The sequence below is a fragment of the Poecilia mexicana genome, unplaced genomic scaffold (genome assembly GCF_051168715.1).
Source record: "Poecilia mexicana isolate PSO_F unplaced genomic scaffold, ASM5116871v1 scaffold_6, whole genome shotgun sequence".
NCBI classification, from domain to species: Eukaryota; Metazoa; Chordata; class Actinopteri; order Cyprinodontiformes; family Poeciliidae; genus Poecilia; species Poecilia mexicana.
The window spans coordinates 6,596,816-6,624,617 of NW_028263375.1; the positions used below are offsets into that span (position 1 = coordinate 6,596,816).

Consider the following 27,802-nt stretch of genomic DNA (forward strand, 5'->3'; position numbering starts at 1 on the left):
CAAGAAATCCTACAATCACTAAAATCTGACGCCACTTATGTTTTCTGAAGAAGGACGCTGCTCTCAGTGTCTTCTTCAGAGGTTTCTGTTGTTTCCTTCTTGGTGCAGCGCCCCCACAGGCAAGGATGGGAACATGTTTATAATTAGTTGGGTTTGTTCGACTCAGTGCAGTGTGAAAGCTTCCAGCCCTGGACTTCTCCAATCTAATAATAGTTTCTGTTTTCTGACCTTCTATCTGCATGCTGTGGGTCACTCTTCCTCCAGGTGACCCACAGTAAAAGCCTGGACACAGGAACCTGTCGGATCTGCAAGATGCCCCTGCAGAGCGAGGAGGAGTTCATAGAGCACTGCCAGATGCACCCCGACCTTCGCAACTCGCTCACCGGCTTCCGCTGCGTCGTCTGCATGCAGACCGTCACGTCAACGCTGGAGCTGAAGATCCACGGCACCTTCCACATGCAGAAGCTCTCCTCTGGCTCGGCGCTGGGGGGAGCCGGAGGCGGCAACGGCAGAGTGGGCGCAGGCAACGGCTCAGCCTCCTCGTCCCCCAACGGGCAGCTGCAGCCGCACAAGCTCTACAAATGCGCCTTCTGCTTGAAGGAATTCAAGAATAAAGGGGATCTGGTGAAGCTGGACGTCAACGGGCTGCCTTACGGCCTGTGTGCCAGCTGCATGAGCAGGTAGGAAGGGAGATCACCAACCCAGTTTAACTATAAATCAAATGAGAATTCAAGCATTCTCACTTCTTAAGATTTTATTTCTCTTGATTGTTATTCCGTCTTCTGTACATTTTTCTGTGCATAATCAGTTCTTCATACTTCAACTGATTTCAACTATTTATATGTCGAAATGTTCAGCTTTTTCTGGAGAATTCTCATGTATCTTTTTGTATTTTCATCTTTTATACTTTTTGTACTATTTCAACTTTCATGTAAATTTTGGCTCAACTGAAATGCACTGAAGTTCTTTGGAATTTCACAAAATTTAGCAAAAACTTTGTGCCATTTCACAAGCTACTACTTCTGCCTACTTCAACCTAGAAACTCCATTCAAGTTTTAAGCTAGTCACAAGATGTTAATCTATCTTGAAATGATTCGACTTTTTGATATCTCCTACGGTTTTTCTAAAATCGCTATTTCAGTTTTATCAGATTTTGGAGGGTTTTCAGTTTTACAGTGTAATGAGGGAATTCTTCACCTGACAGTGCGCCCTCTAGTCACTGACACGTTACTGATTTTTCACAAACAAAATGCTGCTGTTCGTACAAATTTCACTCTAGAGAAATACTTTATGCATCAAAACGTACGCATGAGTTTCTGTTTTGAGAAAATATATGCGTCATTAAAGTAGGTTTTACGGTTTTCTCTCAAACTCTTCCTGCAGACATGTCGCCATATCTTTCATCAGATTAGCATTCTTACGTCTGTTTTGCTAAGTACCGCCATTTTTCATGTTATAATATTAGGGCTGTTGTAAACGAATATTTTAGTAATCGAGTAATCTATCGATTATTCTTACGATTAATCGAGTAATCGGATAAAAAAAAATAATAAAATGAAATATTGGTAAATCTGGCATAATACCGATGTTACTATCAGATATCAATATCAGTCCAATTGTTCACATTTGAGCATCCCTAACAGTTGCTTTTTTGTAGTTTAGAAAACTAACCTGTAACAATAATAGCTCACTTTCTAAGTTAACCAGAAGAAAAGTTATAGAAAAATCTGAAATTATATTGAATTTAATAACAAAGAGGCAGGCTCACAAATATGCTTATAAAAAATGTCTACAATCCAGCTTTTAGTTTATGTATTCATCTTCAGTGAGTTTAATAGATTAATTAAACTCACCTTGTCACCTAACCTGTCACGCTTTGGGTTTGAAAATACGGGAAATGCCGCCTGGAGTGGGAGGAGAGGGCGAATGAACGAACATGGGGTGGAGGGGAGGAAATAGACCAGCGGACTGACGAACCGTTAGACCGGGGGACGAACACGGGGGGAAGCAATACGGGATATTTACACACCTTCACTGGTCACACTCAGAAACTCATCTACCAGCCATGTACGATGCGCTCCGCCACCCGTTTCTTCAGACCGGGATATGAAATTTATTGTGCGGTTCGTCGGTAAAGCTACATTTACACGGTAAGCATCAGCTACTCAGCCGCCCGCCCTGTTCAGTCTATCCGCTCACCTCAGCGCTCTTCCCGCCGTTCGCTTTCAACCAGCAGCCCCGGAGGAGAAATGCTGCCGTACTCCAGGCATCCCCCCAGTCATTTTAAGGATGCTTATTGGTTCCCCAAAAACGATAAAAAGTCGGGCATTATCAATAAAATCCCCACGGGCCAATCTTGAAGATTGGACTTTATGCCGCTGAGACTTAGCTTTTGTCAACAACTCAGAGGCGGAAGTGAGAGCTCCGCGCAACGCAAATGAAGTCCCGGCCGGAACACGGTGCGCTAACTAATAAAACATAAATTAACGAAGCTTCGAGGCAGGTAAATTTTCCTCGAGGAATTTTAGTAATCGAGGTACTCGAATCATTCGAGGAATCGTTTCAGCCCTATATAATATGATGTTTAATCCACTCAGGGGGACTAACGGCCAGAGTCCCAGCCAGAGCGGAGGAGCAGTGACGCCGGGGGACACTCCAGCAGACAAGGCCCTGACCGGGCTGAGGTGTCCGGAGTGTGGCGTGAAGTTTGAAAGCGTCGAGGATCTGGAGAGTCACGTCCAGACGGATCACCCTGAGGTCAGCCCCGAAACCAGCGCAGCGGGAAAGAAGGCCGAGGCTTCGCCTGCACCCAAGGTGAGACGGAAACTGTGGAGATAGAATTCTGGTCTTTCTTCTCATAATTCTGAGATTAAGGTAAAAATGACAGAAAAAAAATCATTACTCTGAACTTGCAATCAGAATTCTGGAAAAAAAAAGGGTCACATTTCTGAGAAAAATAGCAATAATTGAGAGATTAAAGTCAGAATTTGGAGAAAAAAGTCAAAAATCTTCTTTTTTCTCCTTTGATCCTCATCCTCTGCTGGTAAGATGTTTGTTGCCGGTAACCTCTCAGCAGAATCCTTCCCGTGCAGTGTTTGATACGTGAGCAGGAGTCAGCAGATGGAGACGTTTCTGAGAGAGCGGCAGACAGTTTGTGTTTGTGTCGGGCGTTGCTGTGTGTTCCCGCAGCGGATGTGTGTGCGCACGGCGTTGTGTGTGTCAGCCGGGCCCCAGCGGCTCCTGCGGCTGGGCTGTGCTGCTGCATTGTGGGAGCTGTTCACTCTACTTGATATTGACAGTCAGGCTCCCCGGGACCTGCCGCTGTGTTTCTGGGTGTGTGTGTGTGTGTGTGTGTGTGTGTGTGTGTGTGTGTGTTTCTGTGTGTGTGTGTGTGTGTGTGTGTGTGTGTGTGTGTGCGTGTGTGTGTGTGTGTGTGTGTGTGTGTGTGTCAGTTCCCAGGGACTCCCTGTCTTACCTACACCTTTGTTTCTGCTTAGTCTAACAGCACAAAGCAGACAAAGTAGGATTTTCTGAGTGTGTGTGTGTAGTGACTGTAGCAGAGTGAAGCAGCAGAGGGAAAGTGGAAGTGGGGCCTTTGTGTATTTTGTATGTGTTTGTGCATGAGTGATCGCTGTGTGCAGTGAATGGATAAGCAGAGCTGCTCCTCAGCTCTCATTTCTGTGACTCATCCTGGATTTTCTGCATCTTTCTCTCTTTTGTTCAGTCATCTTTCCTAAATGTTTTCATTACATTATTATTATTATTCTTTATTTCTCGCTGTTTCTGCAGCTGTTGAGCATCTGAAACATTGCTTTTTCCCCCAAAACTTTTATCAAAACAATTACAACCAAAACAGGGGCAAAACGCAGAGTTATTACCTTGTTTTATTATGATCTTGGTAAGCTGCTATGTTTTGTTTTCAGCTTCAGTCATCACAGTTAGAAACTAGAGATCGGGCTGAAATCTGGGTGTAGTGATGAACTCTGACCTGAACATTCAGAGTCACATAAAGACAGTTGCAAAGACGGCCTTCTATCATCTGAAGAACATTTCCAGGATTAAAGGACTAATGTCACAGCAAGATCTAGAGAAACTAAGTCGTCCATGTGTTTATCTTTAGTTGGATTAGCTGCATTCTCATTATAGATGTGTGCAAAATTGTATCAATATTCCGGTAATAATTTTGCAGTTGTGGTTTTTCCATTAAATAAGAAATGCAATAAAAATCACACGTGAATACGTTGGTTCACACGATAAGTCATAATCCTCCTACCACTTCCTGTGATCTTTTCTTTGTCTTTTCCGCCAGCAGTAACAGCTGCTTGTTGATCACATGACTCGTGTGATGTGCAACAAGTGTTCGAAAAACCACCTCATCGGAGCGCAAAAACCAGTCACTCAAATGTTTGGACAAATCTTTGTTCCAGATTTACACCTGAAATCTGGAACAAACTACCAGAAAACTGTTAACCAGCCGAAACACCGTCTTCCTTTAAATCAAGACTAAAACCCGCCTGGTTACAGTTGCCTAATTGGATCACTGATCAACATGTTTGATGCATTATTGCTTGGTGATTTTGATGACATTTGACTGAATGTCATGTTTATCGCTTGTTTCATAATTGTAAAACTGTAAGCACTTTGAACCACCTTGTTGCAGAAATGTGACTCATTTTGATTGGTGTCTTTTGTGTTTTCTATTCTAGAAAAAGACCTACCAGTGTATTAAATGCCAAATGACGTTTGAGACGGAAAGAGAGATCCAGATTCACGTGGCTAATCACATGATCGGTGAGTAAAACTGCTTTCTTTTTAACGTGTGTGTTCTGGCGTTGCGTCATCTCCGTGTTGGTTCTGTGGCGCTCCAATGCGAATATTTTCCCCTGAAAGCACATGAAACACACTCATACATGTTCAGAACAGACAAACTGGCTATTTGTCATTTGTTGGTTGTGCGATGGAGCTGCTGTTCATCTTCTACCTTCTGAGAGGTTGAAATTGTTGATGTTTTCACCTCAGATGCTAATAGGAGTTGATTTGTTCCTCGGTTGTTGTGTTTATTTGTTGCCTAGGTTGCGTTTGCATTAAGCGATATAAGTGCACAGACTTTCAGAGACTTGATTAATTGTGGGAAAAGGCTCTAAAGTTTTGCTCTCATTGTTGCCGAGCAGCACAAGTTAAGCTAAAACCTTCCTTGTGGCTTGGATGTTCTTTTAGAAACCTCCTGCGGGACTCTTATTATTTTTTTCTCTGCTCACCACTAATTTGCTGCCTTAGCATCCCTGTCGTCATGGAGATTAACGAGGTGGACTTTCGAGTTGTTCTGGAGGAAAAAATGCTCTGCTCGCCCACCCTACACACACACAGACACGCACACGCAAACTCATGCACACACACCTGACAGGTAGAGGCGCTGATGCACTCCGAGGGGCTGCGAGTGTGTGTGTCTGAGTTTTCCAAGTCGGCTCTGATGCAGCTGCAGAACCTCTTACTTCATGTAGCCAACACACACACACACACACACACACACACACACACACACACACACACACACACACACACACACACACACACACACACACACACACACACACACACACACACACACCAGATGGGATTTTAGGTATTATCAGGTCTCCCATAATTGCTGCAGTATTGCTATGAATAGTAAAAAGCTATTGGTGAACCAGTTCTTTTTGGAGCTTATTCGAATTACAGAAAAAGACGGAAACTGAAACTCAGTAAAAGTTAACGTTAGTTGGTCCTGAAGACGAGACAGAGGAAGATCTGCTGCTGCCATATTTGTTTTTAACAACAAAAAATAACTTTGGGCACAAAAGTTAATAACATGTAGTGTTAGGAACCATTTTTGGTTGAAAGCTTTTCTAAGGTGTGACTTATTATTGTCAAAATGTTCACGACCCCGTTATCATGGCTGGGTGGATGGATTTTATATATAAATAAACAGAACCTCTGTTACTGTAAATGCTTGTCAGTCTTTTCGTAGCATTACTTTACTGAGATGCTTCCTAATTCCTGAAGTCCTGTTTCAGGTGCTTTCCTGCTACTTTCTGGGTGAGGAGGAAAACTGTGTTTGACCTGGAAATGCTAATGAAGAGAATTATTAAACCTGAAAGAGGAAGACATTAATTATCAAGTCCTTTTGTTCTCTCGGCTGCAAGGAGCTTTTAGTTGATGTTATGAGCAGAAATTAATGTGCAGCTTCATTTACAACACAAAAAGCTCCCTAACTAAGGGTCAAAAGGTTAAAAAAGTAAGTTATGATGTAGAAATACCAGAAAACATCTAGTAAGCTTCAGACCATCTTCAGATAGCTGGGATGTCTTTTAGTCTGGGATTTCAGGAGGATAATTCAGAGCAAAGCTACAGACTGTTTATATAGGTCTAAATATTCAGCTCTTGATGCAAACAATGCAATTTTGGTATTTTCCTTTCAGACATATTTTTATGCAGTTAACCAATTATGCAGTTCACCAGCTTGGCAGGAATGCTGTGTGTGTTTATGTTTGTATGCTGGTATAATGGTGCAGAAGATGCAACAACTTCATGGTGGGAATGTTTCTGATCTGGTCCAGTTCTGCTCATTATTCTGCTTTACCGATTCGCCTCAATTTTTTCTCGCTCAGTGAAAAATTTCTGTCATAAATCATTGTCATAATCTCTTTTTATGTATCAATTTTTGAAATAATAACATATTCAGCAGTATTTAATTTTCATTCGGTTTAATTAATATACAACAAACTGAACAGAGAATCTGCAGTTTTGAAATCGGGGAACATTTCTCCAACTGAAGTGATCAGGAGTCTGTAAAACTCTCTGGAAGATGAGTTTGTTGTTCTGCAGGTTTTCTGTTCAATCCTGCAGCAGCGGTTTAGCTGCTCCAAAGCCTCCATAACGTGCTGTTAGCTCCCAGGTAGCGAGATGCATGGAGTCTAGTCAGGTGTGTGAATTACAGTTTGTCAAAATGACTGCTGGCCTTCAGACTTTTATGTCACTATTTTAAAAAAATATTTGGTTAACGCCTCCCCTGTTCCAGCCTTACGTCTACCTCCTCATGGTTCTTTTAGTTACCTCATCACAACCAACTGACACAAATCATAAAGGATGAATGTCAGAACTTTTTATTCCCTTATTCACTTTTTTGACCAACTAATTTATTTCTAGATTTATTCTCCTCCATTTTACTCGTCACCATCTCTCTAAAAAACAAAAAATAATAAAGACGTTTTTTAGATGCAAAAAGTCCATTTTGTAAGTGACCCCGGAAAGTAACTGCATCCCAAAAATCTGTCTCAATAATATCCAATCAACATGAATAATAAAAGATTTTATTTTAATTCTCCAATCCATATTTTTTGATGAACTAGATGTATTTGAACTTTGATTTGACACAAATGTAACGTATTATTCTACTTTTCTCATCATCATCCTACTCAAAAATTGAAATAGAAGAATTATTTAGAGGCAGAAATCTAATTTTGCTTATGGATCACAAACATTTACTTAGGCTAAAATCTCCTTTATTATGTCAACAATACCTCAAATAACTTTTATATATAATTTTCTGATAACTCTAATACCTTGTGCTTCTGTGTAAAAGTTTTTAATCGTCTCTCAGTTTTTCTTTTTTCCATCTGATCCGAACGGTTTTCCTGTAAACTTTTCCTGATCTTTTGTTCTCCGGGTTTCCTGAATGAAACAGGAAAAAAAAAGAAACGAAAGGTGGTTTAAAACTTTTGCTCAGTGTTATATTTATTCTGAATTATTCTGATGATCAAGGGCCCACACACTGATCTCACTTCATCTTCAAAGTGGGGTCCTTAAATTGCTGCTGGTTCCCAGTTCAGATTCCCCCTGATTGGACCGTCACGCCCCGTGTGTGTTCTCCCTACCTCCGGCTCCGATGTTAATTAAAGCACCATGAGGCCTTTGCTCCGAGACCAGGAGAGAAGAGCCGCTCAGCCACAGGAGGGGAAGGAGGCAGGAAGGTTGAAAGCAGCAAAATGAGCAAAAAAAATCTGTTCCTGAACCAAGTTTTTATTATAAAAGTTTCAATTAATTTTTTTTGTTCTTTTCTGAGACACTTTGCTTCTTCCTGTGTTTCTACACTTGTTCACTCTGGACTTCTTGGATCGAGAAAGTAATTTCTACCTGCAGCTAAATCAGGTTTCAATTACACTTTTGGAAATCTGTGGAATATACTTCTTCTTGTTTGCAGCAAACATCTATTTAATTATCATTAGCAAACAAACAACGAGGCATTTCTCTGCATTTATGGCTACAATAAACAGTAGAACATGTTTACACTGCAAAAACAAAATCTTACCAAGTATTTTTATCTAGTTTTTAGTGCAAATATCTTAGTTCACTTGAATTAAGACAAAACTAACTTATAAGTTACTTTTCAACCATAAATAAAAGCTTGTTTTAAGTCAATAATTCTTTAATATTGATGAAAAAGAACTATAGGAAATAATCTACCAGTAGTAATCTACCCATATTACTATAACTTGTATTTGGGAAAAGCTGTCTGGTTCCACTGGAAAATTATTTGTCTTATAAATAGAACTTTTTCATCAATATTAAGGAATTATTGACTTAAAATAAGCTCCCATTTCCTCCTGAAAAGTTAGTTTTGTCTTCAAGTGTCCTGAGAGATTTTCACTAGAAACCAGATCAGAAATACTTTGAAATTTTGTGTTTTTAAGTGCAGTTATAGCTGCAGCACTAATAATTATAAATCATGAACGGTTGGGTTTGTTTGGGTTCTGGACGTCCGAGCGGTTTCTGGACTTTACTGGATGAGAGGAAGAGGAGAAGACGAAGGTGCTCTGCAGACATTGATGGACGTAGTCTGTGAAAATGAACGAGACATGCAGTTTTTTTTATTCTTTTGCATATTGCAGCTGCTGAAACAGATCAGCTAATTTTCCAGAGCAGCAGCTGTAACAGTTTCATCATCTGCTCTCCTAAATTTGATAGATTTTCTTTTGGGGTAGCGACACAGCACGCTGATTTGTTTCGTTCTCCTCTCTCCTCTCACCTCTCCCTGTCACCGTATGAACATGTATATTTGTTCCTTCGTCTCTCCGGACTGTGTCGCAGTGATTTCTGGCAGCCTTTATTGTTTTCTGCTGTGCAGCTGCACATCATGAAGTAGTTCCCTCCCTGTGTGACTGTGTGAGGCGGTGAGACGGATCACCGAATGTGCGTTGTTTCTGTTTCCTGGACGACAGTCAGGAAGCGAAAATGGGCTGTTGGTTTTTAAAGCCTTGCTGTCAGAAGCTGTTTGAAATGATGCACTGAACGCATGCATTTCCCTTAAATAAAGTCGTCTACAGCAGGTTTGAAATGTTGCATGCGGCCGCTAATGCTTTGTTAATCACCTCGGTTAAGATTTCACAGCATGAAAACGACACATTTAGAAGCACAAACAGAACAGTTCCATTGCTCAAAATGAGATGTTCACTTTATCCATGAAACCATTTTTTCTCTTTTTTTACATTTATTATTCCTTTATTGGTTCTTATAATCGGTAATGTTGGATTTCATCTAGTTTTGTTGTAGGAATCACCTAACCTCAGATCAAAATCATCTGAGATGAGACCCAAAACCCGAACCAAAGACCCACAGCCTGACTTTATTTAACATCTACGGAGAATTTGTAAAACATTTTGTAAATTTGATTGGAAGTTTCTATTTAACAGGCTTTAAACACTTAATAATAGGCTAACAGTTGTTATTCTGATTCTCTCGTTTATGTCCCAGATAAACAAGGAGTAAATTAAAACTAGAAAGCCTGGATCATTTTGCTTTTGTTTGAAAAAATACTTTGATTTCTGCATGAATAAATACAAAAAAGTAGCTCTGAAGACTCAAGAAACACACATTTCACCCTAAAGCCAACAAAAGAATAACAAAACATGTCCAGCAGTGTGTTAGTTTTGTTTATTTTCTTCAGCGTAACGATGAAAAATGTTTTCCCTGATTGACTGGTGAGCTGCGTTGTCTGTAACACTGCTTCCTCCTCTCCCCTCCCACCTCATTCACAGCACATTTTACTAATCCTGGTCATTCTCTCCTCCGTTCTCCCCCATCCCCACCTTGGATGGCCATAGACGAGCCCACCTGTCAGCAAGGTTTGTCCGCTTTCTGTCTATTAGCTCACTCTGTGAGCGAGGCAGCGCTGCTGTCTCTCTGCCTGCTCATCACCATGAACATTACCCTCCTATAAAGAAAATGCAGAAAATTTTACCACCCCTTTATTTCTTCTTTACATTTTCATACCAAGCAGACAAATCCATGAAACTAGGGATGCAAACAATGAATTAACTTATGATTAATTGTCACTTATGGTTTATCAGATTAGAATTTGATCGATTCACTAATAACATCCGCTTAGATCATATTTCAGTGTTGCGGTTTGGCCTCCACCCAGAGGAGGGCGCAGCTGGCAATCTCTAAGCAGAGCCAGTTGATACAGAAACAAAGATGGTGGGGCCACACCAGAATGGGAAAGAAAAAAAGGTCCAAACAGAGTCCGGTGTGGGATGCAAAATGCACTTTGTGTGGTTTTGTTTAGCAATATAAACACTCAACAAGCTCCTTCAGTTTCACAAGGTTTTTTATTTTATTTTATCCAACATATTATAAACAGTTTATTCTTTTTTGTTAGGGTAATACAGTCAACTCCTTTCACTGCAAAAACACAAATTTGAGTTTTGTCTTGCAAAAACAAAAATCTCACCAAGTATTTTTGATCTAGTTTCTAGAACAAGATCTTAATACACTTGAAATAAAGCAAAAATAACTTACAATAAACTTTTCAGGAAGATGTGGGAATTTATTTTAAGCCAATAATTCCTTAATATTAATGAAAAAGTTCCACTGTCAGATTATTGAACTTTTAACAAGACATTTTTCCCTTCCTCTCAGTGAAATAACCTGCCAATGGAACTTTTTCATCAATATTAAGGGACTATTGACCTAAAACAAGCTCCTATATCTTGGTAAAAAGTTATTTGCAATCTTATTTTGTCTTACTTTAAATGCACCAAGATATTTGCAGTAGAAACTATACCAAAAATTATTTGGTGAGAATTTTGTTTTTGCAAGACAAAACTCAGGTTTTCCAGAAAATGGCTGCTTATCAAATAATTGCTAATCGATAGATAAGACAAATCAACTTCAGATCAACTCATTAATCGATAACTTGCATCCCTAATAGAAACAGCTCAGAAATCCTGGAGAACTTCAGTTCTGATCCACTGCTTGGAAAGAAAATGCAAAGGAATGAGGAGCACAAACTATTAAAAAGAAACTCAGATAAAATCCAGATTGTCGTAAAATCCAGATTGCATGGTGTGCAGTCAGCAGATTCCTGCAGAATACATCCTGAAATTGTTTTAAAGAGACAGAGATTTTAATGTGACACATCCTGCACACTTAACTCCCCTCACCTCCCCATTTACCCGATCCCTGCTGCTGGCTGCATGCTCCATTGTCCTTCATACACGCACACACACACACCCACACACACACACGTGCACACAGCTGCCTTGGAGGTATCGAGTGGCCACTCACCTGTATCTAAGTGCTCCCCATGGACTGTGGTGGCTAATGATGTGTCCTCAGCATGAGTTTTACTTACCTATTTAGATCAGTGCACAATAATAACTGGAACTCACATTCCTCATATGTTTCTGACGTTCGCTTTTGGAGTAACGGAGCAAATTTCTGTCTAAAACACCAAACAGCCTCCTGAGAATCAGCTGCTCTGCGACCCTGGAGTCCGACTTTATCAGGCATCGAATCATCTCTGTTTGCTTTTTTGTTTTGTACCTGGAGGTTGCATTTTTTTGCTTTCTATTAGCCTCCAGTCAAATCTGTGATGCGCCCGACTGCTAATGTCGGTGTGCTGTCTAAGCAGCGGTCCCGCGGGTGGTGGCTGAGCCGATGTGTGTCTGTGCGCGCCGCTAAGTGCACACACCTATCGGTACGTACGTTGATGCGGCTTTGGTCTGCTTACTTTGTGTCACTGAAGACTTAATGAGGCGAATAAGAAGCTTTTAGAGTCAGTGGAGGTGGATAATGTGGTTTAAGGCCCACTCATGTATGAGTGTGTGTGTGTGTGTTGGCCACCAGCTACAAACATGGCTTCTCGTTTCTGCCCTGCTGCACTCCAGCTAATAAGACGGTGGCTGCTCTGCTGTTGGTGTGGAAGATCAGACTCTGCAGCAGAAACAAACGCAGCATAACTCAGCCTGTCTGTGGGGGGAGAGGGAGGAGTCAGCTGGTTTCCTAGGTTTACACCAATCAGGCGTAACATTATGACCACTGACAGAAGGGAAACCGCTGGTTGCATCTCCACATGGACGGGATCTGGAAGCAAAAACACAAAAATCTACCAAATTTTTTGGTTTATTTTCAAATGTAAATATCTTATTACACTTGAGATAAGACAAAACTAACTTAAAAGTAACTTTTCAGACACATATAGAAACTCTTTCAGACAAATAATTTCTTAATATTGATGAAAAATGGAATAAGCGATATTCTTGTTTTAAGGCAGCTTTCATGTGATTGATGTATTTATCATGGCATAATAATGCAAGAACACATTCTCAATGATCAACAAACTTTAAAATCTAATGAACATTTAACACTGGAACTGGAAGACATTTTAAATATCCAAAACAAATTAACAAAACAACAGAAACTTCAAATAAAATGAATTTTAAAACCTCGCTAAACAAAATTGCCCTTCAAAAAATGGACCAGATTTATCAAGTGGTCCAGACTGAAGACTTTTGTTTTCTTGGTTTTGGTAGAAAAAATCAAGAAAACAACTAGGCTCGTTTTAATTTGTCATGCAATTAATTGATTTATTGTTTATTCTGACAAGCCTAAATGAAACTAGCACTTTTTTTTTTGAAAGCAACAATCCCATCGTGATCAGAAAACAAACGCATCACATTTGAAACTTTAATTTTTAGTTCATTGTTGTGTCTGAAGTTTTTCAACACATTTAATCTCCAAACGACCAGAACCAAAACAAGTCCAAATTGGGTCATTCTGGGATGTTTGAAAACACATAAATAAATAAATAAATAAATAAATAAATAAATAAATAAATAAATAAATATAGTTTTGGTCTAAAAAACTTCTTCCTTAAACAGACTTACAAAATAGTAAGAAAATCAGTTGTTTTGCTTGTATTTTTGCAGGGTAAGATGTATTAATATTAATGTTAATAAAACAGACTGAGGCAGGGTGTTGGGTCGCACTCTGATGGTATGAACACAGGAACAGATGACGGCCACCCCCTCCTCCTGTCTTCATCCCTCCCTCCATCCATCCTTCCCTGCATCCCTTCCTCCCTCACCACCTGGAGCCAGCGAGCTGTGACACCAGAGGGAAGGAGGGAGTGATGATGGAGGGGCAGGGGACTGGAGGAACGGAGAAAAACAGGGCAGCAGGGAGGGCTGGATGGAGAAGCAAACCAAGGATCTTCAGTCAATTAAATCGAACAAGAAGATGAAATTATCTTACAAACCAAATTCATGTCATCGTTGGCATCACATTGTTCTAAAAGTTGATTTAATTTGGTCAAAAAAGAAAAAAAAACACAATTCTGAAAGCAAAAAGAAACAGCACAAAACTAAGACAGAAACAGATAATCAATAATTAAATTCCTGTCAATGGCAAGAAAACAAAGTGTTAGTAGAAACATAAGTTCAGGGCCAGTCAAAGCCTTTTTGGGGCCGTAGGCAGATTTTAATTCAGGGCCCCCATACTAACATATCAACACCAGATGCTTCATCATTCCTGGGCGACACTATGCATCTAATATACAGAGATGGGTAGAAGACCCAAAAATTATACTCACGAAAGAATAGAACTACTTCAACATATTTTTACTCAAATAAAAGTAAAACGTAGCCATCCAAGAAATTACTCAAGAAAGAGTAAAAGTACTTGGTATAAAGTCTACTCAAGTACTGAGTAACTGATCAAATTATCAATCATTTAATCTTTAAAAAATACATAATTAGATGGATCAAAATATAAAGTTAAGTGGAAATTTTTGGTATTTTCAGAATAAAATGACCATAATTCATATAAGTAACAAAAAATAACAAAATAAGGCAAAATACAAATTTTCCAAATCAGTTTCTTCGAATAAAAAACTTATGAAACTTAAACAAAAACTGTAGGTGTGTGTCTGTGTCTGATGAATTCTTGGTTAAAACCTGTTTGTTTTTCATTCAATGGGTAGAAAATCCAGAAATTTTACTCAAGTAACCGTAGAAATACTTTAAAATAAAATTACTGAAGCAAAAGCAAAAAGTACAGTATAGCAAAGTATATATTTAAAAAAAAAAGTTACACAAGTAAGTGTAAATAGTTACTACCCAACTCTTCTAATATACCTAAAATTATTAACAGTAATTGGATTATACAATATCAGTGTTTTGGCTGTTAATAACAGTTTCGAGTGTTATTGATTTTTTAGCAAAGATGTTCCCTCTCAATGACCAAACTTTAATTTTGTAATGAAAAACAAAAAATAAAGAAGAAATAAATACCACACACAATCAAAACCACAGATAAAACAAAGCATGAAGTCTCTGTAAGCAAAATTGCCTTTCAAAAAATATTAATAATTAGAAGGTAAATGATCAAACTCATGTTAATTTATCATGTGATTAACTGATTGCAACAGGCTTAGCTGTACGGTTCTCCCAAACGTTACTGCAGGCACTGTGTGTTAATGTAGAAACTGTTAAATTATATCTATTTTTGTCCAGATTAACCAATTCAGTAGCAGAATAAGCTGTTTAGCATTGACAGGGAGGCTTTAATAAGCATTTTATGCTCAAATTGAGCCTCATTTTCCTCACAAATGTCATTTGAGAGCAAATAAACAAATTTATTTCCAAGAAGCATTGCTGGAATAAAGATCTGATGAACCAAACACAAATTTCCGTAATGAATTCCTGTACATCTGTCAGACTGTGACCTGTACGATAACTGGCGCTGTTGGCAGGATCGGCTGCGTTTGAATCCGGGAACAGAATCGTTTGGAGCTTCTTTTTTTTCCCCCGTCTGTGTGTTTGTGTTTTGAAGGCTCGGAGCATGGTGGTCCCCCGGAGAGCTCATTTTGTCGTCTCCTCGCTTGATTTACCTTCCTCTTCTTCTGCAGTTTATTACCAGTCATTACAAGCTGTTTGGAAACCTAATAGGACACGCTGACAAATGGACTGGGAGAGACCCAACCAGGATCAGCATTCCTAACACGAAATAACAATCAGCGTGTGCTTTTTTCCCTCCTCGGGATGTTTGTATGTGCAGCATCAGCGATCTTAACTTAAGGATATATGTTTTTAAGGAATTATGAGTTTCTTTAAATCTTCCTCTGTTGCTCTGTTTGTGTTTAGAGAAAGTCCAGATATGAAACTCTCTCTCTCTCTGTGTCCCACTCTCTTCAGCTCGTCCAGGTGTGGCTGCACCAGCTGCTAAAGAGAACAGGACACACACACACACACACACACACACACACACACACACACACACACACACACACACACACACACACACAGTTCCTCTCCATCTCTGCTGGCTAATTGTCAGAAGAAAAACAAGGCGCTTTGCCTTTCTGCGCTTCATAAACAGGGGCCAAGCAACAATTAACTCCCTGCTTAATTCACTAACTATTCTGAATTCATTTTCTCCTGTGACAGCCGCATCTGTCACAGCTGGTGCCGAGTGGCTGTGGTGTGTGGGTTCGCTACAGACCGCTGCAGCAATGGAACAAAGTTGTGACTTTGAGCAGAAAACGCTTTCTAAGGCTACGCTCACAATGCAGCTTGAAGTGACCCAAATCCGATTTCTTTGTTTTTGTGAAATCGTTCACATGTCCAAATATATGCGACCTGTATGTGATCTCCAGTGTGAACTGCAAACGCCCTCTACTTATTGCGCAGTAGAGGGCGCAATAATGTCACACATAGGGAGCGTGCTCAGTGTTTTACCAACCACGATAAAAAGGAAGAAGAAGAAGAAGAAATGCTCTGTGTTTGCGGGGATCTTATGATTTTAAAGTTGTCCAACCGTAGCCGGCACATTAACAACTTAATCCTTGTTATGGTCCACCATGGCTGTTGTTTTTCTTCCTGCTTGTTCGCCTCAGGACACAGAACAGTTTGTCGAGTATCAGTGACGGTCAGGTCGGATGAATGCAACCTGGCCATTCAGATTCAGGTCAGATTTGAAAATATCAGATCTGTATCTAATTTAGGATCACATATCCAATCAAAAAATCTGTTCAAACAGTCATGAAAAGATCAGATACATTAAGTTTAAAAAGGTCTGATTTGGCTCACTTCAGGCTGCAGTGTGAATGCAGCCTTAGACAGAAAATGGATCACAAGGTGTTTGATTTCCACATCCTCATCATGCAGGACGTGTTTCTACAAACAAGTGCAAATCCTTAAAATATGATGATCCTCTGGTTGTTTGTTTCCATGTTGGGGGGAGGTGACTTTTAATTTAAATTAATTGTCAATTTAAAGTCATTTATGCAGCAAAACAATAAACAAAAGTAATCTAAAAGTTCGCTGCAACAACACCAAGTCATGCCAATTATTTTTGATCTAGTTTCTAGTGCAATTACTCTTAAAATAAAATGAAACAAGTAACTTTTCAGCAAGTTATACAAGCTTGTTTTATGTCAATAATTCCTTAAAGGTTAGTTTAAAAGTACTTGTTCCACTGGCAGATTCTTTCACTCATAATACAGAAAAATTGTCTTGTTATAAGTTAAATAATCTGCCAACTGAACAAAACACAACACTGGAAGATATAATAACCACAAAACAGCTCCACACAATCGAAACCATGAATAAAATTGATTATGATCTCTCTGTAAACCAAATTTACCTTCAAAACTATAAATAATCAGAATGGAAAATACTGAGCTCATTTTAAATGATCATGTGATTAATTGCTTATAGCAACAGGTTTACTTGTCAGTCAGTCACAGAATTTAAACAGAACAGAATAATTAGTTTCTGAATTAAAAATTGTGACCCTAAAAATTGGAATCGAATCGTTTGACACTGAAAGATGGAGAACCTTTACCTTCACACAGTCGCTCTAGATCCACCAGAGTCAAATTATCCTGAAATCAGTGAATAAACTGGAGGAGTTTGTTGTGATTGCAAACCAACTGAGTGAAAAACAACAGGAGAGGCAAACAAACAGATGCAGACGAAGGAGAGTGCAGGTGAAAGCCGATCAATAGTTAAGAATGAGGAAAGAGAGAGCGACGCGGCACGATCGGATGGATGGAGACGAATAAAGAGAAGGATGAAGGGAGACGGGGGAGGACGAGAGCGATCTCTGGCAGCTTTTGGCTCGCGCTCCGTCCTCTCGCCGAGCAGCTGGACTTCATTAGTGGCTGGTGTTAATTACTGGGACCGGACACGCGCACGTCCGCACACAAAGCGGATCTGCAGCGCGCTGCGGTGCGGTGCGCGCACAGCCGCGCATCCGGTGATTCAGGGTCACCTTGTTTGGACCAGCAGAGAGACGGAGAGGTGGTGCCAGACTGAAAAACAGAAACCAGAGGAGCTCACACACATGGAGGAAGCTGCTGTGGGACTTATTTATTTATTTCTTTATTAGTTTATCAATGTGGTGGTTCAGAAGTTGATTAGTAGAGTAATTAGTGATGGCGGACATAGGCCTAACATAATAAGCAATTAATCAATAAATCAATTAAGTGCATGATGAATTAAAATAGGCTCTGTTGTTTTTCTCTTTTCTTTTTCTCTTTCAACCAAAAACTAGACGCCAGAAGTCTTCACTCTGGTACTTTGGTCTCAACTAGCAACAGTTTTTCTTAGAGGGACTTCAGAATTAATTTTATTTGTTGTTTCTGTTGTTTTGTTTATTTACTTTGGATGTTTAAAATGTCTTACAGTTCATTAGCATTTAAAGTGTATTGATCTTAGAAAATGTGTTCTTGCCATCACCATTCCCTGAAAATGGTCTCAAAACAACAATACTATCGTTTATCCTGATAACGTCTGGGACAATTTATCGTCCATCAAAATTTCTTACCGTGACCGGACAAGGCGGTTTTGATCTGAAAAACTACAAACCAGTCCAAGCACAGATAGATGTGTTAAGCAGGAGGATAACTACTAAAAGTTAATATTTTTGTCCAAAATTCCTGTTTTCCATGATTTTATATTTCCACTTGGATCTCAACTGCTTCTATAACAGCCTAAGCACTTAAAAAACACACTCAGCTGTTTTTTGGGGGAATAAGTTAATGTTTTTTGGTGTTTCAAATAACCACCCAGTTCTTAAGTCACATTCTACTTGCTCTGCGCTGTTGCCTAGCAACCCCTGCCAGGCCCAACCCGTTACCTAGTTGTTTTGTTGGTTGTGCAGGAGGCTCTACTACTGCTTTTCAAAGATATATGATTGCATAGTTGTGGACCTGTTTGTAGCCGTTTTCACGTGCGAGTGTAAACATTGAGTTGGGGGCGTGGCCAGCAGCAGCTCATTTGGATTTAAAGTGACAGAGACCCTAAAACATTCTGAAAAGAGAGCAACTGGCAGAACTGAACTGATATTACATTATCTAAGAATGATTTTTTTCCAGAAAGTGTAATATGTTTTGTATAGGCCACAGAGACTTCCTAACCCGTTCAAGGAAGCACAACAGGTCACCTTTAAATAATTGTAGCCAGTGTTTTTGACATTTTCTTTAAATTAAAGCCTTAAAAAGTTTCTCTCCATCATCTGGTGAGCTGTTTAGTTTTTGTCTCATTGTTTGTTTTCCGTTTCTGATGTTTTCCCCCTCTGGCTTCGCTGACGTCATGTTTCAGGAGACTCCCTGCTGTTTGAGCATGTGAGGGGAAGAATAAAGGGATAAAAATCCCATCAAAGCAGAGAAGATGAAATCCATGTGAGGCAGGAATTAGAGAAGCGTGTTGGAGTTCATTCAGAAATATCTGCAGAATAAATCAGCTTGCTGAAAGCTGCAGCGGTCGGAGTTTGTCTGGGTCTTACAGTGACTCACCGAGCCGAGCGCTGAGTCAGACCGAAGCAGTCGAGCTGCAGAGCAGAGGATCCGTCACTCTGGACTCAGAGGCAGTTTGTTTATTTATTTAAATGTCTGGAAACGCCCAGAATTAAATCTATCCATCCATTCATCTCTTCTTTCTTCCCTCATCTCTTCCATCCTTCCTCGGTTCTTTCCTTAACTCATTCCTTTTCTCCTTCCTTATTTTCTATTTTCCGTCCATCTTTCCTTCCTTCATTCCTCTCTTCCATTTGTCCTTTCTTTAATTCGCTTTCATCCGTACTTCTTTCCTTCCTTCCTTTTTTTCTTCCTTCCTTCATTCCTTCCTTCTCCTTCCTCTCCTCCCTCCTTCCTTTCCTGCCTTTATTCCTTTCTCCCGTCTTTTCTCCCTTCCTCCCTTCCTTCATGCCTCCTTTCCTACTTCCCTACATTCTTTGCTTTCCTTCCCTCTTTTCCTTCTTTCCTCCCTTCCCTTATATCTCCTGCTCTCTCCAGGACAGACTCATAACGAATCTAAACCACATATTTGTATTTCCTCTGTGAACTTTGTAGTGAAAACATGAAACTCAGTTCTGATTCATCACATGAACCCGGCTGTGGTCCTGCTGATGTTTCCAGGTGGGATCCGGCTTCATGGTGGTTGATTTAAAACAGGCTCCGTCACAGCAGGAGGCGGGACCCTCATCCTGCTGTGACGGAGCCTGAATTATAACCAATATTCCTATTTTTTATTTTATCTTAATTACACAACAGAAAACAGGAGGAGGAAAGCGCAGTCATGAAGAAGAGAGGAATGTTAAAACAACGCTGCAGACTGCGGCTTTTATCTTCTGTCTCTAAACAGATGTCTCTTTATTGCAGCACAAAGGCCTGCTGACAAACACACATGCACACGCACACACGCCTACACACACACCTCATCCTGAATAAATCAATGTGTTCTGGTAGCTGTGATTTCCCAGGGTGCTTTGCTCTAACCCCCTCTGGGTGAACAAGGTGACAAAGCGAAGGAGAGACCCTCGCCTTTACTGCCCCGTTTTTTACCCTCTGTTTGCTTATTCTTCACTGTGAATAGATTTACTCTATTTCTATTTTTTTTTCTTTTTTCACAGTTTTGAACAAATTATAGAAGTTTTTTTTCCTTTATTTATTATTAACACTTCCAACCTTAACCCGTCCTCAGGTAGTCCTAAAATCTGTAATTGGTTAAATGAAAGTATGGATAATACAATTTTTCACCAGTTATAGCATCATGCAGCTTATTTACATTTCTAATGGGGAAAATTTATCAATATTTGTACATATTTTTAAATATTAAAATATTTTTTGTCTTTAATTTGTAAAATTTTTAATTTTATTTTAAATTTTTCAATGTTAAAATTTTTATATTTAATTTTATTATTTTTATTGATTTTATTATTTTTATAAAATGTTTCTGTTGTGAAATGGTAAATTGCTAATTTAAGCTAAAAGTTGAATTTGTAAACTAAAGCAATGGATTGCTATAGACTAAGCTACTATAAGACTAAACTGGATTTATTTAATGAGAAAATGTTTATTTCAGTCTTCAGTGACTGAAATAAACATTAAAGAACCTCAGTCACACACGCCAGTCACCACAACCTCACCTGTGAAGGTAAAAGTTGCCACTTTGTTTTCACCTTTGTACTGAAAGCTTCTTAGTTTTCATTTAGTTAATTTCTGATCCACATCTGTTAGCTTGTTTGAACCAGTTTTACAAAATAGTAGCTCACGCAGGAAATGTTGCCATAAAATATTCGTCAAAATCGCAACAGGTACATATTAGATTTATTCTGTGTGTAAGTATAACTTTAAAGTTGTTGGCTCTTTTTTTAGAAGAAAATCATCAGCCTTATTCATAATGCAGCTTGAATAAAAAGTCTGATTTACTCTTTCTGAATGGTGAACTCATTCATAGTCTGATCAGAACCAGCGTTAAATCTTCTTGCATCTGCAAACAGATGATCTCACAGCTTCTCGAGGCGTCTTTTACATTTTTTAACCATAACAGTATTCAGGGCATGTACATAATGCAATAATAAAGCTCTGAAAGCAGAGAAAAGGAGGATAAAGTAGCAGGGTGTCTGCGACTGATGCACATTGTCCCACACAGCATTAAACGCCTCACCTGCGGTGCTCGTCACCTGGATGTGCCGCCTCTGTTCTCTGGCGGTTTTTATGATCTGCAGCTTTATGTTATTAAATCTGCTGCATGGTTTAAGGAGAACGGCAAGGTGCTTCATCTTCTCTTCTTATTTATCAGATTTTGTTTTCAACGCTGCCCCTCCTCGTCCTCCTGGATGGGAGACGGATCATTTGCGTCTGAGCCAACCTGCTAATGGTGGATGGCAGGAAACAATATACTTCATGCCAAATATGCACACATGCACAGGATTTGTACCAACAAACATAAACATTCATCTGGAAATCTGCATGCTGACACATTCCCTCATTCCCATCCATATGTACACATCCAGATATACAGCATTCCCACTAATGCATCTGCATGCTCCCCGCTGCATTGCTCCTGGTGCTGGGCTCCCTCTCTGCTCTGTGCCGGTCCTCCTCCGCCCCCACCGCCTCCTTCTCCTTCTCCCAGTACATCTGGCACGCTCAGCTGCCGAGGAGCGCCATAATTATCCCGCCGGAGACGCACACGCCTGCACGCGCGCACACAAGGCTTCCCGCGCTCTTTGACGGGCGCTCGTCTTCGGCGATCCGCGCCGCTCCCTGCTGCTCTCCGTCACTACCGGGGCTTCATTAGAGTGTGTGCACCGTGTTTATGCGTGTGTGTTGTGTGTGTGCCGATGCGTGGCGCCTTTGGATGCCGTCCAGATGTTTTTTCTTTATAGTTGAGGAGCCGGGCGTGTCCTAGATGCAACTGCCCTGCACTGTGTTTTAAACTTTTCTGTCTGTCCTACATATAACGTCATTTTTCTTGCCAGATATTTACACCAGCGTCCGGTCTAATTAAGCCGTCATGTAGCAAAGCTGTGAAACAGCAACTCAGCACCTCAGTCACATATGCAAGTCTCATCTTTGGCAAGCAAACCTTTGTTAACAATAAAGCTAACAGAAAACTGTAATACAATAATACAGGAGATCTTTCCTGCCAATAGCCATCACTGTCTACAATAACTGAAGAATCTGAACTGATACGAGTTTAATTTCCCTTTTGGGATCAATAAAGTATTTCTGAATTTTGAATTTGAATTTGCTGGCTAGAGTAGACCTTTAGAAATCTTAACTTTAGCAGAAATGTCACCTTCTGACCAAGATGTCAAAGTTAGCTTGATGAGAAATTTATTTTTCTGCAGATGATGATCTTGTTGATGTTAAAGAAGGTAGTTCAGAACTCCAAGTTTTTAAAATAATCTGTTAGTGTCAATTCCTCCGGTATTCACAGTTCCAGCCGTTATCTTTTTTTAGGAAAACGTTCTGTCTCTAAAATCTTTAACGAAATGGTTTGTGTAAGTACTATGGAATAGCAGTTGCACAAACTAAAAGACCAGTCAGTTCTTTGCTCTGCAGTGACTTGTTACATATCAAGTTGATTTTTTTCCAAGAAGATGAAAGATGAGGAATGTTGAGACGCTTTACCAAGGCCGAGAAAGAGTCACACGCTGTTAGACAAAGGGCCCATAGTAAAGAGTTACATTTTTGATTCTGTTAGACACCAAGGTTCATTTCTCACAAAAAAGAAACGTTTTCTCAGGCCACAGAGACATGGTGTGATTTCAGGGAGTGTGATTTTGGTCCCCAGTGGAACCGAATCTACCGGACTGTCGTCTGCACTGTCCAACGAGATGCTGCTGCTTTGGGTTTCCATGATAAAACATGTAAGGATGAGTTGCTAAAGATACTTTTTCCATAATCGGAGGCAGATATGAGGTAAAGGAGCAGGACAGATGTCAGTCATTACCTGTACAGGTAGACATGGTCTCATCCACTGGAAAGAAACTAAAAATGTATCTTCAGGAAACTCAGATCAGTTTAATGTTATGTCTGAGAAAGAGTCCTGATTTCAATCTGACTGGATGTTTGTGGTGTAAACCGGAAACAACGCTCCGTCACGAGGAAGGAGCCGGTTTAGGGTAGCCATATTGGGCTGCTTTACAGGTTAAAACGGAGCGTCAACTCATCATTCTGACCGAAAAAACACGACACATCAAGTAGAAAAAGAAACAGTCCCGCTTTGCGCTGCAGCGGCGGGTTCCAGTCCGTCTCTTGTCAAAGTATAATTACAGGTGCGTTCAGGTGAAGGAGAGGCTGAGGTCGGGGCGCCGCTGTGTCCGCAGGTTGGAATTGTGTGTTTGTGAGTGTGTGACGGGAAAAGACTGTGATTGGCGGTAATTGTGTGTATTTATAGCATGATTGGCATTCGGTGTGTCGGTGTGTGGGTTCGCTTTGTGCCGGCCCACCGCGGCTGCGCCGGGTGGGGCCGCAGGTCTGATTCCCGGTGCCACTTTGTGTCAGACTTACCGCCGAGCCAAAAGCAATTCAGCTTTGTGGAAAAAGGCTCTGGAAACGCCTCCCACCACTCCACTTTCAATCCGAGCTTTTAGTGCCGCAGGAAACGTGGAACAAAGGCACCTGCATCAGTCACAAGGATCGGCGCTAAAGAGCGACCGGCGACATGCTTTGACTGCGTCCCTGTGTCACTGAGACAATTGAGCTGCTGATTGCAGGATTTCTTCAGGCCTTTCCTGCTTTGGTAAACTGTTGCCCTTTACTTTTTAAAACTATGTGCTTTACCGTCAGAAGAAAAAGATATAAATCGCTGTTGGGTTGTCAGGTTAAGTCGTTGAATTGGCATATGAGTCCTTTCATTTCGGTGAAACTTGAGAATTATTCATTTAAAATGTCAAATTAAGACAACAGTGAAGTTTTAATTAAAGTTCAAGGAAGACTGCAGTATCTTCTGGAGTTCTGACAAGATTGTAAATTTAGGTTTTAAACTCTTAAAACAGCCAAATATAAGAGATGTTAGAGGAGAAGTCAAGTATTCACAGGCAAATACTGAGGTTCAGCTGTATGAAAAGGTGGTGATTTACTTATTAGGACAGAAAAAATGACTTTTATTATTAATGTTATCATCATTATGTCAAAGATTTGTTATTTCAGACATAGAATAATGTAAATCATAATTGAAATATTGCTTAAATACTTAAAATGTGAAATATTAGAAAGAAAACTGCTGTGTAGTAGTATACTTTGGGCATCAAGAGTTAAAGAAATTTGTTTTTTAAATTGATCAAATGTTCTTTAATTGTTATGTCCACTAATTATATATTTTTTAGTTTAGCTCTAATTAACAAAGGCTTTATGCTAGAATCAGCAATAATTTCTGCCAATCTCCGTTTTTGGTAAGAAGCTGAACATAATTTTCCCAAAAAACCTTCAGGTTATCAAGTTTATGCAGAAATAGTTTCAACCTAGAGAAGAAAGAAGATGATTGTGAGAGCATCTGTGTTGCCAAACATGGAAATAGGAGCTTGTTTAGGATTTCTGCTGCGACAAAAAAAAAACAAGACAAATGCAAAGCTGCAGATGGGGTTGAGATGAAGGAATCAGACTGTTTGTTCAAGTTCCAGTTTCTCTTGAGTTAACCGAAGAACTGCGCGGCTAACATCCATCTGCAGTTAATATCATCGGCAAACAAAGATCAGCAGTTTCAGCGACGGCTTTCAGGCTCCAGCTGGATTCTTGTGCACAGAAACAAACAGATATATTTTATTCCGTCTGCGTTGGTCGGTCGGTCGGCTGGTCACCGCCGCAGCAGTAGACGCAGGTTAAGATTGGAGATGCGTCTTGGGCTCGGTGATGGGAAATCCTCTCCCACATAATGAGAAGCGAAGGGACCGGTCGGGCAGAGTTGGCTTCTGTTCCTCTGTCCTCTTCATCTTTAATCCCCGCAGCTTCTCTCCTGCACTCCATCATCATCCTCCCCCCACCCCAAACACACTCTCATCCTCTTCATTGTCCGTCAAACCCCCCTCCCCTCGAGGTAACAGGTTTACCCCAGAGACGTTTCCCCTTTTTCTCCTGCACACACAGCACTCGGGGCCTCGGCAGAAGTGTAATTTCCCCAGTGTTCTCCCTAACCTGGAATATCTGACACTGTGACACCAAAAGAAAGGGGCTGGGAATCTGTCTGTGTGTGTGTGGGTGTGTGTACCCAGAAGTGCATGAAAAGATGTGAAATGTTGCAACCGAAGGGAGGTCTGATGGTTCAAAGGGGGGGCGGTGGTGTTCAGTTTGTTATTTTTGACTTTGTGAGCGTTTCCAGGAGGTTCTGACGTTCAGAACCAAGCTGGACGAACCAGAACATGCAGCTAACTCTCAGGCACTTCCTGTTTTATTCAAGGTCACAGATAGAGATACAAACAACTCAGACGTGGGTAGCAACTAGTTACATTTACTCAATTACATTTACTCGAGTAACTTTTCTGAAAACAAAAATACTTTTAGGAGTATTTTTACTATGATGTACTTTTTACTTTTACTTGGGTAAAAATATGTTGAAGGATCACTGCTCATACTGGGTACTCTGTCCACCTCTGATTATTAGATTAAAATGAGCTCCAGTTGATTAACTCATAGCGACCGCTTTGACCTTTTTTGGTGTATTTCGGCCACCATCCAGCAGAGGGCACCACTGGTCATCCTTAAACGGAGCCAGTTGATACAGAAACAAATATGGCGGCGGTATCCCACAATGGAAGAAGAGAAACAGACCAAACTGAGTCTGGTTTGGGATGAAAAATGCTCTTTTTCCTGTTCTGTTTAGAAACATAAACAGAAGTTTCTTTCATTAAAAAAACTTTTGTGCTAATTTTAATTTTTCTGATAAAAAATTGTCTTTATTCTGCAAATACAGTGACTGTATTTAGCTAAACAAAAATTATCCTAGCTTGGCCTTGATACTTCATTGTACATTTCACAGAAGAGATGATTGAAATAAAAGCTACATTTTAAAAATATTTTCTGTCATTTGTAATTTTTTTTTTTTTAGAAAAGAAATGTTTGGTATGAAAAAGAGGGAAGGTCAAAGATCCCCCTAATCAGCGATGCCACCATGTTGACAGGTGGAAAAATCTGAAACATCCAGAATCGAGCTGCTTTCTGTCAGCACCGCTTCTCCAGTTCTTAAAGTCCAGCTGTCTTTCATAAGACGTCCGTCTCGCTGTCCGTCTCGCTGTCCACTCGTCCCCATGATTAAAGTGTGGACAAACGGCTTTTGGATCGATAACTTCCCACAAGCAATATTTGGTATCGATGTGTGTCCTCCTCATTACCCCAGCATGCTGTCCTCTCCATGGACCTGAATTATTCACACACACACACAGAGTCGGGCTTTTCACTCCTCCGTCTCTGTCATCTGTCATTTGTTTCTCTGACTCCCTTCAGCTTTCTTATTTCTGTCTGGATATTTTCTGTGTTTAGCAGATTGTCTCATTTTCTCATTGTTGCATACTGGGAGGACTAATGAAGCCGTAGAAGTGACATTTAGCATCAACAGTGTGCAATCAGTGTCAGACGCAGAAATATGATGTGAATATTGCTGAATGAAAACGTATGACATGATGCATTTCAGTGCATCTGTCTAAATTACCTTCTGCACACCTTTCCTGCTGTCTGAGCATTCAAACTATAATCGTCCTCTGTAATGGCGATCATAAAGTTTAATAGCTTGGTGCTGTTGTAGCCGTTAGCCACTTAATGTTGTAATTTAATGTGTGAAAATTGTTTTTAATGATGCTCCTTCTGAGTGTGTGTGAGGTCCCAGAAGTCCCATCATTTCTGGTCTGCAAGAAGAAAATAAACCTGAGTTTGATGTTAATTACAGATTACAAAGACAAAGAAGGCCTACTCAACTTTCCTCCTCCTGTTTCACGGACAACATTTTAAGAGACTACATGTAGGTCACTTTTCCAGGGAGAATAAACTTAAATCTGAGTCCATTTCTTAAAGATTTTGAACATACCCTTTTGCACATTGTAAATAATTAGATGAGTGTCTCATTTCCCAAATTCAACCCAATTTAAACTGGACAAAGTTAACCTGAGTAAATAGAAAAGTCTGTTTAAATTTTTTATTTCATTTATTAAGACAAAAACCCATCAAAACCAACCTGACCCTATGTAACATTTAATTGTTCCCTTTGGTAAATCTTGAATGAAAGGGGACCTGTTATGCAAATTTGTACTTCTCTGTTAATATAGGCTCTTTTCACACCTGATAGTCCGGAAGACTCAGTTTGATTTGGGACCAAAATTGGAAACTTTGTTGCATTTTCAGCTTGTGTGGTTTGCTTTCACACTGCACTGTGTCAAACAATCCAAACTAATAAAAAAAAAAACTGTTCCCCCCCTGGCCTGTGGGGGCGCTGCACCAAGAACCACTGAGATTTTAGTGGTTGTAGGATTTGTCTTTTGTCTTTTGTTAAAGACCACAAACCATTTCTCCCTCTAGCGTTAGTCTTGCACCTTTGTTTCGGTTGTATGTACCCAGAATGCTCTGCGCTGTAATCCACTTCCGCCTCTGGTCCGCTTGGTGTTCATGTAAGCATTGTAATGCAGAGTTCACTTTTACAGAACCAACACCAAGGTTTTTAAACTGACCAGAGTTCGCATTTTTAGTCCTCATCAGAGTTCGAT

The 27,802-nt window shown here is 40.1% G+C and overlaps 1 protein-coding gene across 1 annotated transcript in view; it reads left to right on the forward strand.

Annotated features, from left to right (window-relative positions):
* Window positions 1-27,802, forward strand: part of znf423 (zinc finger protein 423) — a 180,649-nt gene that overhangs the window by 87,505 nt on the left and 65,342 nt on the right. Inside the window, exons 16-18 of the mRNA XM_088006140.1 lie at window positions 265-680; window positions 2,599-2,815; window positions 4,708-4,792. Coding sequence (XP_087862266.1) covers window positions 265-680; window positions 2,599-2,815; window positions 4,708-4,792 — 718 coding nt within the window. The remainder of the gene's footprint in view (window positions 1-264; window positions 681-2,598; window positions 2,816-4,707; window positions 4,793-27,802) is intronic.